This window comes from Delphinus delphis, chromosome 13 (assembly GCF_949987515.2).
Source record: "Delphinus delphis chromosome 13, mDelDel1.2, whole genome shotgun sequence".
Classification (NCBI taxonomy): Eukaryota; Metazoa; Chordata; class Mammalia; order Artiodactyla; family Delphinidae; genus Delphinus; species Delphinus delphis.
The window spans coordinates 7,592,615-7,606,774 of NC_082695.1; the positions used below are offsets into that span (position 1 = coordinate 7,592,615).

The 14,160-nt window shown below is 48.4% G+C and overlaps 1 protein-coding gene across 3 annotated transcripts in view; it reads right to left on the reverse strand.

The window, feature by feature from the left end:
* Positions 1–7,506: 7,506 nt before the first annotated feature.
* Positions 7,507–14,160, reverse strand: part of CFAP251 (cilia and flagella associated protein 251) — a 70,073-nt gene continuing 63,419 nt past the window's right edge. Inside the window, exons 20-22 of one of the 3 annotated variants that reach the window (XM_060027982.1) lie at positions 10,388–10,616; positions 9,196–9,297; positions 7,507–8,007 (exon numbers count right to left, since the gene is read on the reverse strand). In XM_060027982.1, coding sequence (XP_059883965.1) covers positions 7,871–8,007; positions 9,196–9,297; positions 10,388–10,616 — 468 coding nt within the window. In that variant the 3' untranslated portion in view covers positions 7,507–7,870. Of the gene's footprint in view, positions 8,008–9,195; positions 9,407–10,387; positions 10,617–14,160 lie in introns of those variants that run through there. The other 2 variants (XM_060027981.1, XM_060027984.1) reach the window with 2 other exon arrangements.

Sequence of the window (14,160 nt, forward strand, 5' to 3'; positions counted from 1 at the left end):
CCGTGGCATGTGGGATCTTCCCGGACTGGGGCACGAACCCGTGTCCCCTGCATCGGCAGGCGGACTCTCAACCGCTGTGCCACCAGGGAAGCCCAAGGTGTTTTTTAGTATAGTCGCAGAGCTGTGAAACCATCACCACAATCAATGTTAGAACATTCTTGTCATCTGAAAAAGAAACCCTCTACCCATTTGCTGTCATTCTTTCTCCCCCCCAGCCTTAGGCAACCAAGAGTCTATTTCCTGTTTCGATGAATTTGCCTATTCTGGACATTTTACATAGATGGAATCATATAATATGTGTCCTTTTGTGCCTAGCTTTTTTTTTTTTTTTGGCGGTACGCAGGCCTCTCACTGCTGTGGCCCCTCCCGTTGCAGAGCACAGGCTCCGGACGCGCAGGCTCAGCGGCCATGGCTCACGGGCCCAGCCGCTCCGCGGCATGTGGGATCTTCCTGGACCGGGGCACGAACCCATGTCCCCTGCATCGGCAGGCAGACTTTCAACCACTGCGCCACCAGGGAAGCCCCCTAGCTTCTTTTATTTAGCATATTTTCAAGGTTCATCCCATGTATTAATACTTCATTCTTTTTATGGCTGATTGATATTCCATTACATGGATTTACCACATTTTGTTCATCCATTCATTCATTGATGGACATTGGGTTGTTTCCACTTTTTGGCTATTATGAATAACGTTGCTATGATGATAAGTATACAGGTTTTTGTGCAGATGTATATTTTCATTTCTCTTGGCTACATACCCAGCAGGGGAATTGCTGGGTCATATGGTAACTCTGTACTTAACATGTTGAAAAACTGCCAGACTGTTTTCCAAAGCAGCTGCACCATCTTACATTCCCACCAGCAACGTACAAGGGTTCCAGTTTCTCCACATCCTCACCCACACTTGTTATCGTCTGTCTTTTTCATATTAGTCTTGCGGTGAAGCAGTATCTCATTGTGGTTTTGATTTTGACTTTGATGTCTGAGGGTGTGCAGGGGCAGCGGAGAAATGACTTCCAGCAGAAGTGGCCCTTGGAGAGCCTAAGTATCGGAGGCGCTGAGCTCCCAGTGGTGGCAGCGCCATTGGCATCCTGGCTGCCGTTGGTTCCTGGTCATTTTCAGAGCTTGCTTCTTCAGTCGCTCCATTGAGCCTATGAGTTACCTGATAGTCTTCACATAAGGTCCCTTTTCCCCTGAAGCTAACCAGAGCCAATTTCTATTGCTCCAAACCAAAGATCATGGCTGATACCCTATTTAAGCTGCCTCTCAGTTTGTATACTTATTTATCCTTCCTGAATGTCTTTTCTCTTGTTGCAATCTTTCACTTCTCCCCAAACTACTATAACAATCCCCTCGCCGTGGGCCCTTTCCCCAGCCAATCCCTCTTGCCCATCACCCAGCCCTACGCCTCTGAGATCCAAGTTTGATCCACTTCTCCCCCTTCCCTTTCATATCAAGCCTAACCTCCCTGATTCAGCACACAAGGCCAGCTATAATGTGATCACTGACTTCTCTGGGCTGCTCTCCTGCCACTGCTCCCCGGCACTGCTCAGATGGGCTTAGAGCGCCTCATTTATGTAATGTCTCCTCCACCCGCCCTGATCGCCTCCTCCTTCCTGCCCCATCTGCTCTGGACGCCCCTATGTCATATCACAAAATACTGTATTATTATTGACAGGTCTGTTTCCCTCGCTACAATATAACCTTCTAAAGGGAAAGAAACATGCTTCCCGCCACATTTTATCTTAGGCCTTAGCACCAGGGCACACAGAGTTCAACTGAGGTCACTGTTAGAGGATCTGGCACAAGTTACTGCTATTCTCTCATCTACCCTCGTGAAAGGCAGAGGTGACGGACAGCACACTGAGGGAGGGGTAAGCGGCTAGCTCTGGTGAAGCTTCGCTGTACACCTGGCTGCCTTTGGGATACCACCAGCGACTCAGGGGACTGTGTAGTTAAACATGGTTGTGCACAAAGGGACAACAAGATCACGGAGAAAATTGTGGTTACATCTTTTTAAAATGTCGAAATCCCTGGAAAACTAAGAAGGCTGTATTGATGCCGACTCAGGGTTTAAGGTTTACGGGGCTGAAACCCACTGGGAGCTTTCCCACCTTTGTCCAGTGTCACGTGAGAGAACACACCAGCTTCAGGGCTGGTTCCTCACAAGACTTATTTATGGTCTTTCCTGGGATCCTCTGAGCGGCAGCATACCCCATATACCCCAAAACCTCTTTGTTTTGTTTTGTTTTTAAAAGCTTCTCCAAGGTTTTGTAATTAAATTTTTTTAAAATTTTATTTATGTATCTATTTTTGGCTGCATTGGGTCTTTGTTGCTGCATACGGGCTTTCTCTACTTGAGGCGAGCAGGGGCTACTCTTTGCTGTGGTGCGGGGCTTCTCACTGCGGTGGCTTCTCTTGTTGCAGAGCATGGGCTCTAGGCGTGCGAGCTTCAGGAGTTGTGGCGCACGGGCTTAGTTGCTCTGCGGCATGTGGGGGTCTTCCCGGACCGGGGCTCGAACCCGTGTCCCCTGCATTGGCAGGTGGATTCTTAACCACTGCACCACCAGGGAAGTCCTATATCAAGACTCTTTGAAAGTGAAGGAATGAGAAAGGCCAGATCATCTTCTTGAAGACTTGGCCTCCCTCCATTCCTCCTGCCCATCGCCCATGTGAAAACATTCCTGTTCGGACTCGAGAGGAAGCACCATGCGATGGCAGTGCTGAAGGAATGCCAGAGGTCGTTCTAGACTCCTGAGGACCCCACCTTGAGCCTACGTCCCTCTCTAGGGTCTGACCACACAAACCTCTGGTTCACTGAATGCTCTGGCCTTGGTGGCACTGCCCCCTCGGTCTGGAAGGTTCTCCCCACTCTTTCCATGACTGTCTCTTAACTTACAAGCCTCATCTTCGGAGAGACCGGCCCTGATCACAACTAAAGCACATTTCCCTCATGATATTCTACCTCATAGGCCCCTGGCTCTTCCTCTATGACCGCAGCTTGCAACGGCATAGTTATGTGTTTGTTTAATCAGAGATCCCCGAAGACAAGGGCCATGCCCGTCTTGTCCACCCCTGTACCCCCAGCCCTACCGCAGTGCTGGCGCACACTCACTCTTTGCTGAATTCATGAATGAATGGATGGATGAAGTCCATCTCCGAAGCAATCAGATGCACACGGAGGAGAAGCTGGGTGGCGGCCAGCACTTTAGACAGCGCCTACACCTGATGCTCTCTCTGCATCAGAACCAGGGTCCACAATACCGCCCACTGCTCCCTCCGCCAGGACAGACACGCTGTGGGGACTACCCTTCACAGCACACGCTGTGTGTTGTCTGAAGTGCTGGCAAAGAGCTTGTAGTGGTTGTTAGAACTAAACTCGCCCCCGCCCAAAGGAAAAAAACCCACTTGCTTTAACGACTAAGATCTAAAAAAATAAATACCATGTTTACATCGAAGTGTTTTGTGACTTCCCATCAACAAATAAGGAGAGAACAAGAGGGGGTGCAGGGCCGAACACAATGGCTCATTCCCTTCCATGGGGGCGACCTTGGTATTGAACTTCCCCACTCACAGCTGGTGATTTCAAACTATGGAGAAAAAGGCAGGGTTGCCAACAGTGGAGAGTGATTTTCGGGGCCTGATGCCTCTCACCTGGGCACTGATAAATACCCATGGTTATCGGCGGGGGTGAGAGGCCTGCCTCGGGCATCAGCAGCTCAGGAAACACGGTAAAGAACCCTGCGACGGGTTTACTGTCCCACGAGCTTGGGCCCTACACTCAGCATCACACTGCCCTGGAAGAATGTTGCATCAGCTCGGGTTGTGTGCCTGTGCCTGTGTGTGTGTGTGTGTGTGTGTGATATTCCTTTAAGCTAAGCTAGCAGAGGATGTTATATGACATATGAATAGGGTGGCAACTTACTGTTGAGTCCCAGTGTCCTGTGTCTATTTATTATAGTCAGTTTTGAGCCACTGCCTGCAGGGGAACCTCTGTCATCCAGATCTCTCAAGAACGTGGTCAGGCCAAAAACCCCAGGGTCTAGGGCAGCCATGGCTTTAGGACACAGATCTTTCTGAAAAAAAAAAAAAAAAAAAAAGCCCCTTTTTGTCTACACTGTCGCGAAGCACAGCAGGTTCCCAGAGGACAGCTGGCACGTGAGGCAACCCACGAGCAGGGGCCCGGACTGGCTTCAAGAGCATTGGCTTGAGAGCTGTGGGGCACAGGGCAGCTCGTGGAAACAACTCAGGGGTGGCTGAGGCAGAAAGGTGGTACAGGATTTTTTTTTTTTTTTTTTTTTTGGCCGCGCTGCGAGGCACGTGGGATCCTAGTTTCCCGACCAGGGATCGAATCCGGGCCCCGGCAGTGAAAGCACGGAGTCTTAACCACTGGACTGCCAGGGAATTCCCTCATTTTTAAATATAGTTTTGATTTTGAAATATTTTAGATTTGCAAAGGTAGTGTGGAGAGTTAACACAGACCCTTTGCCCAGCTTCCCTCGTGTGCACTTTTAGGCAACCAAGATACATTGATCGAAACTAAGAAATTAAGTTTGGCCCAATGCTGTCAATTGAACCACAGACTTCCTCTGGGTTTCACCGGGTTCTTCCTAGTGTCCTTTTTCCGTTCCAGAAACCCAGGATCCTGCTTCACATTTAGTCATCGTGTCGCCTTAGTCTCCTCCGACCTGGGACAGTTTCTCAGCCTTTTCTTGTTTGTCATGACCTGGGCTTTTTTGAAGAGTACTAGTCAGGTGTTTTACACATACGTCGTATTTGTAAAACTCCGTTGGAAAGAGTCATCCTGGCCTAGAAGGTGGAGCAAACTCCAACCTGCGGGACAGATCCGGGCTGCTGTGTCCGTGTGGTCCGCAAGCTAAGAATGGCTTTCACATTTTTGAGTGGTTGAAAAAAAATCTCAGAAGAAGAAGATTTCACGGTATGTGGAAATTCTCATGAAATCCAAATTAGTTTCAGTGTCCGCAAATTAAGTTTGATTGGAAGGGGGCCACGTTCGTTCTTTCCTGGACCAGAGTCTGTGTGGCTGCGTTTGTGCTCCAGCGGCCGAGGTGAGGCATCCACCAGCCCACTCGGCCCACAGATCCCCACTGTTTACCCTCTGGCCCTTTCCAGAGAGTCTGCTGACCCTGATGCAGATGGCCTGTGGGGGCCGGATTCACTTTGATTCAAAAGCTAAGTCAGCTATTAAAAGAGCACTGAAGCTTCACGTTCTTTCATTCAGTCGTTCCACAAATATTTATCAAGGGTCCTTTGTCAAAGCTTGCAGAGACCCCTATTTGAGCAAGTGTTAACAGATGCTAAAACCCTGGAGTCGGGAGAGATTAATTCTCATCAAACGTCTTCCCCAGTCTCAGGCACAGTTTCTGCCTGCAGTGATAATAGCTGCTGTCCTACTTTGAGCACTACGTTATGCCAGGAACACTTTTATTTGCAATATCTCTTTTAATCCTCACCACCACCCCAGGAGTTGTTCCAGGGGGAAACTGAGGTTTAAGAGATTAGCCACACCCAAGGGCACACAGGGTGCTACTAAATGGCAGAGGCAGGATGCAAGCCCAGGCCGGCCCGGCCCTTGGCCTGGTGCTGTGCAAACAAGACACTCATCCTGCCCAGGAGGGGCTTGGGGGTCTGGAGGAGAGAGTGGGGGGTGGGGGAAGCTTTGGGTGGTTCCTGGACGATCATGGCTTTTCCACGGGCTTCTGAACTCTGGAAGCAACAGGCCAGGATGCAGAGGTCGGTAGCCAGAGGCCCCATCTGAAACAGTATTATTTTTTCAAAAGAACATCACATGGTGCTTTTTGGGGTCCAGCGTCTCACCCCTGCGTCCAATGTACAAGCCCAGCGAGACCGTCCGTCTTGGGTCTCTGCTCCCTCCATTTCTGGTGTTGCTGCTCTGCTACCCACATGGCTGGGAGAGTCTGAGCTCTCTGCTCTCTGGGCAGGAAGGCAGCCCTCCTCTTCCTGCCCTGGACCCGGGTGCTGGGGCCCGGCCTCGCCACCACTTGCGTGGCCAGCAGGTGAAGACGCCTCGCCGGGGATGGAAGGTGCACATGAGCTGCTCTTCACCCTGGTCGGACAAGCTGAGAGCTCCCCCAAGAAAAGCAGCAGCAGAAAGGGTGAGAAGGGGCGCCCGCGGCCTGGCTGGGCTGGGAGCAGGGTGGGAACGCCGCCGACACGGATGCTGCGGTCCCCTGCTATTTGCGCCTTCCCGGATGGACGGCCACCCTGACCCTCACCCTTCCCCTATCGACTCAGCGCAGAGCGAGCGGCTCAGCCTGGGCCTGACGGCGGTTCCCGCTCACCAGCCCCGCCGCCACGGGTCCAACTGCTCACGGGCCGGTTCTGCTCCAGACGATGACTCCAATATATGTCGTCAACAAGAACCAAAAAGAGGGCGCCGGACCTGATGAAAGAAGCCCCTGGTGGGTGTCCAGAGTGCATCTCATTCTGAGTTATTTTCTGAAGAGAACAAGTCACTTGAGAGTTTTCTGCTCCCTAACATGTCCCCGGGAACTTTTTAACTGGCTTGCTAGTCTGTCTCTCCTAAGCCCTCAGCAGCTGCAAAGCTGATTCACAAAGCTTGTTTTCCTTTTCGTGTTTTTCAAAAAGAACCAAATGTAAACCAGGTTGCAAAGCCCTGGAGGTATACAGTGTGACGGGCGGGCGCCGGCAGCCGCGGTGGGGGATACGGCTCTGTTCTGTGTTCCAGGCTGTCCCAAGGACCCACAGAGCCAGGTTTCCAAACGGCCGCCACGCAGGGGGCTCTGTGCCTGGAGGAGGGTGCTGCAGCCGTTCTGTTTCTCTCACACAGACCCCTGCTCCGGGGGTCAGAAACATCATCTCAAAGGCTGGTTTCTCCGGGGAAGGAGCTGGTACTGGCCGGCGGGTGTGTTGGACTAAGCACGTGTGGAGAATAACCTTTGGCCCATTTGCCTGAGTGAGACCTCATAACTGAGGACAAAACTCTTAAAATCAGACCACAACTTCCATCTGTTTATATGACGAGGGTACCCTATCTTCAAGGTCAGAATGCTGCTGAAGCCTGAGTCACGTTCCCTCAACACCCCGAGCCGCGCCGGGGAACTGCTTTCGCCTGCTACGAGTTCTGCAGCCCAGCGGAGTCCAAGGCTGCGAATCAACCACGCTGCCCTATGCGGCGCGTGCGCTGTGTGAGGGGGCGGCTCCCGTCTGCTGAGCTCTGCCCCGGGGAGGCCGGCCGGCCGTTTCTGGTCCAGCTGCGGTACACACAGGGCTCCGGGGCTGCTCTGTTCTGCATTCTCTCTGGCAGGTGCCACCAGCGTTAAGCATGGCCGGGGATGCTCTTCATAACGGTCGCACACAACTGCTCAGGGGTTTTGCTCATAAGAAGCCACAAGCCGGGGCTCTCGGGAGCCCAGAGCACCCAACGCCCCCGCCCAATAGCAGGCTGGGATGACCCATATCAGGCCACATTAGGCTAAGGGTCCAGGTGCCACTTGAGGGGATAGAAATAAGGCCACACTTGCCACGAGGAGGGCCTGCTGCTGGCTGAGGCCCCTTCTGCCCCCGGGGACCACGCCACCTTCTCATCCTGTCCAAACCCCCTCCAGGCAGCACTGCTGTGGATTAGGCATGAGAATGGCGGCCGGGGTCTCCAGACACCCTTTCCATCCAGCTGCCATCGTTTTTCTTGCCTCCACCCACTTTTCTATTTCAGAAACAGTGGAATGTCCAACTTTGTGAATTCCATTGCTTCACAGAAATTTGCTTTTAATGTCTAAACGTTCTGAAGATTAGAGTAGGGGTAGGGAAATGTGGGAAAAGCAGTGCCTTGTGGAAAAAACACACACACACAAAGTCCTTTGTGCTTCAGGCACTCCTTTCAACTTCACTGACCGTAGGATCTTGTCCAGAATCTTGGGAAATGGTTAGGCCAAGAATTTGAGTCGTGAATATTTCTGCAGTGATTTCGTCTGGAAGTTCTTCTTCAAAGCAAATTTCTGAACCTAACCAAACAAGAAAAGAAAGCAAATGCCTTCATAACAATTAGGTTTCTAACTCAGAAGCATTTTCCAAAAATATGAGGAAATGATACTAAACAAAAGTGAGAGGAGCTTTGTGCTGGGATTTGGCCCTGATTCCGTGAAAACCTTTGGGTGGAAACTGGTTAAAATCCCTCCTTTGTGGTTTGGGTTTGGAGCACTGTTACCCAAAACTCTGCACACTTCACTGGAAAGCCTCAACTACAAGGCATCATTGATTTTACTGTTTTGAGACACTTAGGAACACTGTATACATGTGTGTGTATATAAAACAATTGGGAAAGTTACATTCTGAGATCCCAGGTACACAAGGAATGGCATAGAGGAGCTTGCAGGTTGGAAATGACCAATCAGCTCCTGGAGTCTAGAACTATCTGTGTTAGGAACTCTGTTCAATTTGAAATTGGGAACAGACAACAGAAGGAGAGGGAGAAGGAAGCCTGGTGAGGAGTCTTTGCTCCCGACCCCATGGGGGCAGCAGGGCAGCACTCGGGGTTGTCCATGGACACGTTCCAGCACAAGGGCGTCAGTGAGCTAAAAGAAGGAGGTGGGAAATCCTCAGACAGGAAAGGAGAGGAGGATTTTTTTTTTTTTGGCCACACTGCACAGCATGCGGGATCTTAGTTCCCCGACCAGGGATTGAACCCACGCCCCCTGCAGCGGAAGCGCGGAGTCCTAACCACTGGACTGCCAGGGGAGTCCCAGGATGATCTTTAAAGATGTTCAAGCTCTGGCAGCTTGAAGTCGGGCTCGTGCCTGCCTGCCGAGTCCCTGCCCTCTCCTTATCCAAGGCTCTCATGACGATACCTCTTCTGAAAGAGCTTCCGAACTGTATCCTCTACTAGTGGCCAAGATCCGCCTACCCAAGCTGGAAAGATGAGGACTGAATCGGGGGAATAAAGGGAAGAAACAAGGCTGGGAGACACGAAGGAAGGACAGAGCACAAGAACAAAAGCTTTTGTCTCTTAGACATGACCACCACTCCCTGGTCTTTTTATAACTTATTCATGTTGCGTTCCCAACAGACTTGCTTTGTTGTGTGCATGGTATGAAGGAGAGTGGCTTGTACCAGTTAGAAGACTTAAATGCACTTAAGTCGCCAACAAATTAGTGCAGCTCAGCTACGTGTCCAGACAGAGCCCACTGTAGTACCTTTGACAGAAGAGGCTGCGGGCTCGGATTTCCAGCCCTCAGGATTCAGTCCGAACAGTGTAGCGAAGCAGTCAGACATCTCCTCTTCCGTCATGTGCTCACCTGGGCATCACAAAGGGAAAAGGAGGCTGTTCAGCTCATGGGACTGAGCCTCACGTCAGAGTTTAGCATCATCATTCTGGGGTCTTCAAGAGAATGATTCCACTGTTTCCTGGAGACACAAAAACATTCTAGGGAGTCCCATGTTACTGTCACATAGACTTCCTTATATGGTGCTAAAAATGGGACTCCAACCCAGGGGGCTGTGTTGGGGCTTGTGCAGAGAAAGAAGACAGCACTCTGATAAAGACTGTGCTTAGCTTCATTTCAAATTCCCTCACATTAGAAGCAGCAGTTTGGCTAAGATGAAATGATCGTCCAGAGAAAAGGGCTACTTGACTTCCTCACATAAAACGATGAGGAAGGACTTCCCTGGTGGCGCAGTGGCTAAGAATCCGCCTGCCAATGCAGGGGACATGGGTTTGAGCCCTGATCCGGGAAGATCCCACATGCTGTGGAGCAACTAAGCCTGTGCGCCACAACTACTGAGCCTGCGCTCTAGAGGCCATAAGCCACAACTACTGAGCCCACGTGCCACAACTACAGAAGCCCACACGCCTAGAGCCTGTGCTCTGCGATGAGAAGCCCACGCACTGCAACGAAGAGAGAAGCCCGCGCACCACAACGAAGAGTAGCCCCCGCTTGCCGCAACTAGAGAAAGCCCGAGCGCAGCAACAAAGACCCAACGCAGCCAAAAATAAATAAATAAATGTATTTTTAAAAAAAGTACGATGAGGAAAAGAATAGGTAAAAATGAAAAGTTTTACTTTGGTGTGGTTTTATTTCACAAATGCAACCCAGTCTCGTAGTAGCTCTGTGAGGTTGATGGCTGGCACTTGTATTCCTGCTTTACGAGTGAAGGCCCTGAATCTTGCAGCTCCAGGAAGTTGAAACATAAACTGCATCCTTCTGGTTCCCGGCATCCTTCCCTTTACCCCGTGTTTGCCAGCCACGTGGGTCGGTAAGCGGCATCCTCGCGGCTGAAGTCCAGTCAAATTAGAGATGCCCGGGGGGGCGTTCTGTCTCCCAGCTCAGTTCTCTCCAGTGGGAATGGCTCAAGGGTGTTACGAGATATACCTATTTAGGTATTTACCTTTGGTTTGAAGCAGTTTCAGAAAATCCTCTCTTCGAATAGCTTTCTTTCCCTTTGAATTGGTAAAACCAAGAATGTCAAAGCTCCGCTGGATGCCACTCATGGTGTTACCGAAGGGTGGCCTGTGATTAAGGTAAACTTTGAAGAAATCCGGTAGGTTGATTTTGTCAATTAGTTTTCCAGTGTCCACATACTCACTAAATCTGATTTCATTAAACATATCTTCAATCTAGGAAAGAGGTTTAGGGGGAAAAAAAAAAGACCATGGTAAGCAGAAAAGACACTTTGATAGACTTCTAAGAATTGGAGAGTAACAGACAAATGTTCACCGTTAGCTTAGAACATGTATGTTATGAGTTGACTGTATCCCCCCTCCAAAGAAAGATAGGTTGAAGTCCTAACCCCCAGTCCCTCAGTCCCTCAGGGCAGATGTCATTAGTTAAGATGAGGTTGTACTGGAGGAGGGTGGGCCTTTCATACAACATGACCGGTATCCTCATAAAGAGAGGAAAGAGACATTCAGGGCCAAGATGGACATGTGATGGCCGAGGCAGTGGTTGGAGGGATACAGCTTAAGCCAAGGAACATCAAGGATTGATGGTAACTGCAGAAGATAGAAGAGGCAAGGACACACATTATCCTCTACATGTTTCATAGAGAGCATGACCCTGCTGACACCTTGATTTCAGACTTCCATGAGAGAATAAATTCCTGTTGTGTGAAGCCACCCACTTTGTGGTACTAAATTTTACAGCAGCTTTGATCCACTGTCCAACTGGTCAATACTATTAGCATTGGCATGAACAGTGTTTCATTTCTTCACTTTTCACCTAAGTATCTCACAGTGTATCTACTACATCCTTGCTTTGTGAAGAAGATATTAGTTTCATTTAAAAGATGGAATCCTGGGCTTCCCTGGTGGTGCAGTGGTTGAGAGTCCGCCTGCCAATGCAGGGGACACGGGTTTGTGCCCCGGTCCGGGAGGATCCCACATGCCGCGGAGCGGCTGGGCCCGTGAGCCATGACCGCTGAGCCTGTGTGTCCAGAGCCTGTGCTCCGCAGCGGGAGAGGCCACAACAGTGAGAGGCCCGCGTAATGCAAAAAAAAAAAAAAAAAAAAAAAAAAAAGATGGAATCCTGAAGAATTTAGAAATTAGTTTAGATGAACAAGCAAATAATTCAGTGTGAAACTCAAATACAGGACCTAAGGCTGTGGTAAGTTTCTTAAGGCAACTAACTGCACCATGATTCTTTTTTCCTTTCTTTCTTTTCCATCTTTATCCTGCAATGTTTTATATACTCAAAAGATTCTATGTAACATACATACAACTTATGTGATATAATTTTTAAAATGAAGACCTAAGAAGCCATCATTCATTGAAAATATCAACACAGTTGGCAAGGCTTAAGCGAGACTAACCAAGAAAAAGAAGAGAAAAGACTCAAATTATTAAAATCAGGAATGAAAGAGGGAATACCAGTACCAATCTTACAGAGATTAAAAAGAGTATGAGCAATTATATGCCAACAAATCAGATAACTTAGGTGAAATGGACAAATTCCTAGAAAGATACAAATGACCAAAACTGACTCAAGAAGACAGAGAAAATCTAAACAGACCTATAACAAGTAAATAGATTGAATTAGTAACTTTACAGCTTCCGCAAAGAAAAACCAAGGACCAAATGGCTTCATTGGTGAATTCTACCAAATATTTAAAGAATACCAATCCCCCACAAACTCTCCCAAAAACATAAGAAAAGGGAACAATTCCCAACTCATTCTGTGAGGGCTGCTTTCTGATTTGGAAAGTCACTCTTTGCATATTTTCCAAATTTCCTAGAATGAGCAGAGTGCTGACATGTCTGTGGATTCAAATGGAAATGTGGCGCCAGTTAATGCAGGTCTCCATACAGGGCTCCTTGCGTAACTGGCAAAATGCAAGGAGGCGAGAAATAGAACACAGAAACAAATGAAACCACTCCCCACTCCCATCAGCCTTCTCTGTGCAGTATTTTTGTACCACGCACACTGCAGCCGGCTAAAATTCAGAAACCTGAACGGTGCCTGACAAAGGGCTAGAAATGAGTAATTTATTTTAGTGTCTACATTTGAAACTAATATGTGTCCCTCCAAATTGCAGCGTTTTGAATTTTACAGAGAGAGAGAGAGAGAGAGAGAGAGAGAATAAGAGCCACAGAAAAGTGGGAAATAATTTTTTTCCCCCAGAACCTGAACTTCTTTGGTCTGTAGGAATGAATCAGGAAGAGAATCTATATTTGTACACAATATTTATCAATAGATAGCCAATTTCTCCCTGTCCACTAAATAAATGTAGAACAAAAATGGAAAGAGCACCAGTTTGAAGCAATGCCAAATATTAGCCTGTCTGGAACATCCTAGTGTCTTGGTCTTGCCCCAAGTATCAAGAAGAAAATACAAACCTCTTGCAGTCCAGCCATCATTTCTGTGAAAGATCTGCGGTACCTTCCTTCCACTTTTTCCCATGCATATAAAACACATGTGTCTATTTTTTTTTTGCAAAACTGGTACGTGTATATATCCTTTTTTGTATCCTGCTTTTGTATCCTGCTTTTCCCCTTTTTACAGTGTATCTTAGTAATCACCTAATATTTTCAAAGAAGCCATATATCTTCAATGCAACATTCCAGGAATGGTCTTTAGATATAACATCATTGGTTATGGATACAAACGAACCATAATTGGTACTATGCAAGTAGCTCTAATTGGTAACATTTTCATATACAGCATTTGTTGAGTTTATATTATGTACAACTGCATGTTAAATTATGTACAATTTTGTGTATAGATAAAACTATCCAGTAGCATATATTATTTACAGATTCTACTATATGATTTTAATACTATTAGTATATGCATGTGCTACCACTTACTATGAGCCAAAGGAGACTGGGGCTAACACTATGATCTTTGATGGCAGACCTAGGTTCAAAACCTGGTTCTGCCATTTTCTATATGACTTTGGGTTAGTAACTTAACATTCCTTATCCTCAGTTTCCTGTCTTGAAAAAGGGAGTAACATGGTAAACCGTTTGCAGCGGGCTGATCTGAGGCTTACCGTGACAATGTATCTAAAGTGCTGACACAGTGCCTAACACGGTCAGCACTCAACCGGCAGTAATTGTTCTTGTGATTCCTAAACTTCCTATGCCCTTGCTAATTACAATGCATGTAATTATAACATAAATTATAATTTATAAATACATAAATTATAACGTAAATGACACGTGTACTTTACAAACACGATATACGATTCAAACTCAATTGAGAAATAGGAGACTAACCCGAAGAGGACAAAGAAGGAATCCAAACGTGCCTGGAGTTACTCACACCCGGAGCGTTCCAAAGATCTCAGGGAACGTTCCTGGCACAAACCACTCTGTAGGTGACTCACCTCTTACTCTCTTTCCCCAAATGACTGGCCGAAGATCACTGCTCAACAGGCAGAGAGCTGGCAGCTTCAGCATCATGACGTCTCTTTCCCGAGCCTACTCTGGGTTAGTTGAAGAGGCAGGTGCTGCTACGTGTCTAAACGAGGTTCGTGCTTGGGAGAGGAACCTCGGAGCCCGAATGGAATGCCCAGAGCCTTCCCAGGCCCCGCGGTCGCCCAGAGCGCGCTGGCTGGCTCAGCCCGGCCTATTATTGGCATTCTCACGCCGGCCTGTCATCCACTAAGGCAGTGGTTCGTTTGATTCACCCAGGGAGCTTTAAACATTCTAAGGCCTCGGCCCC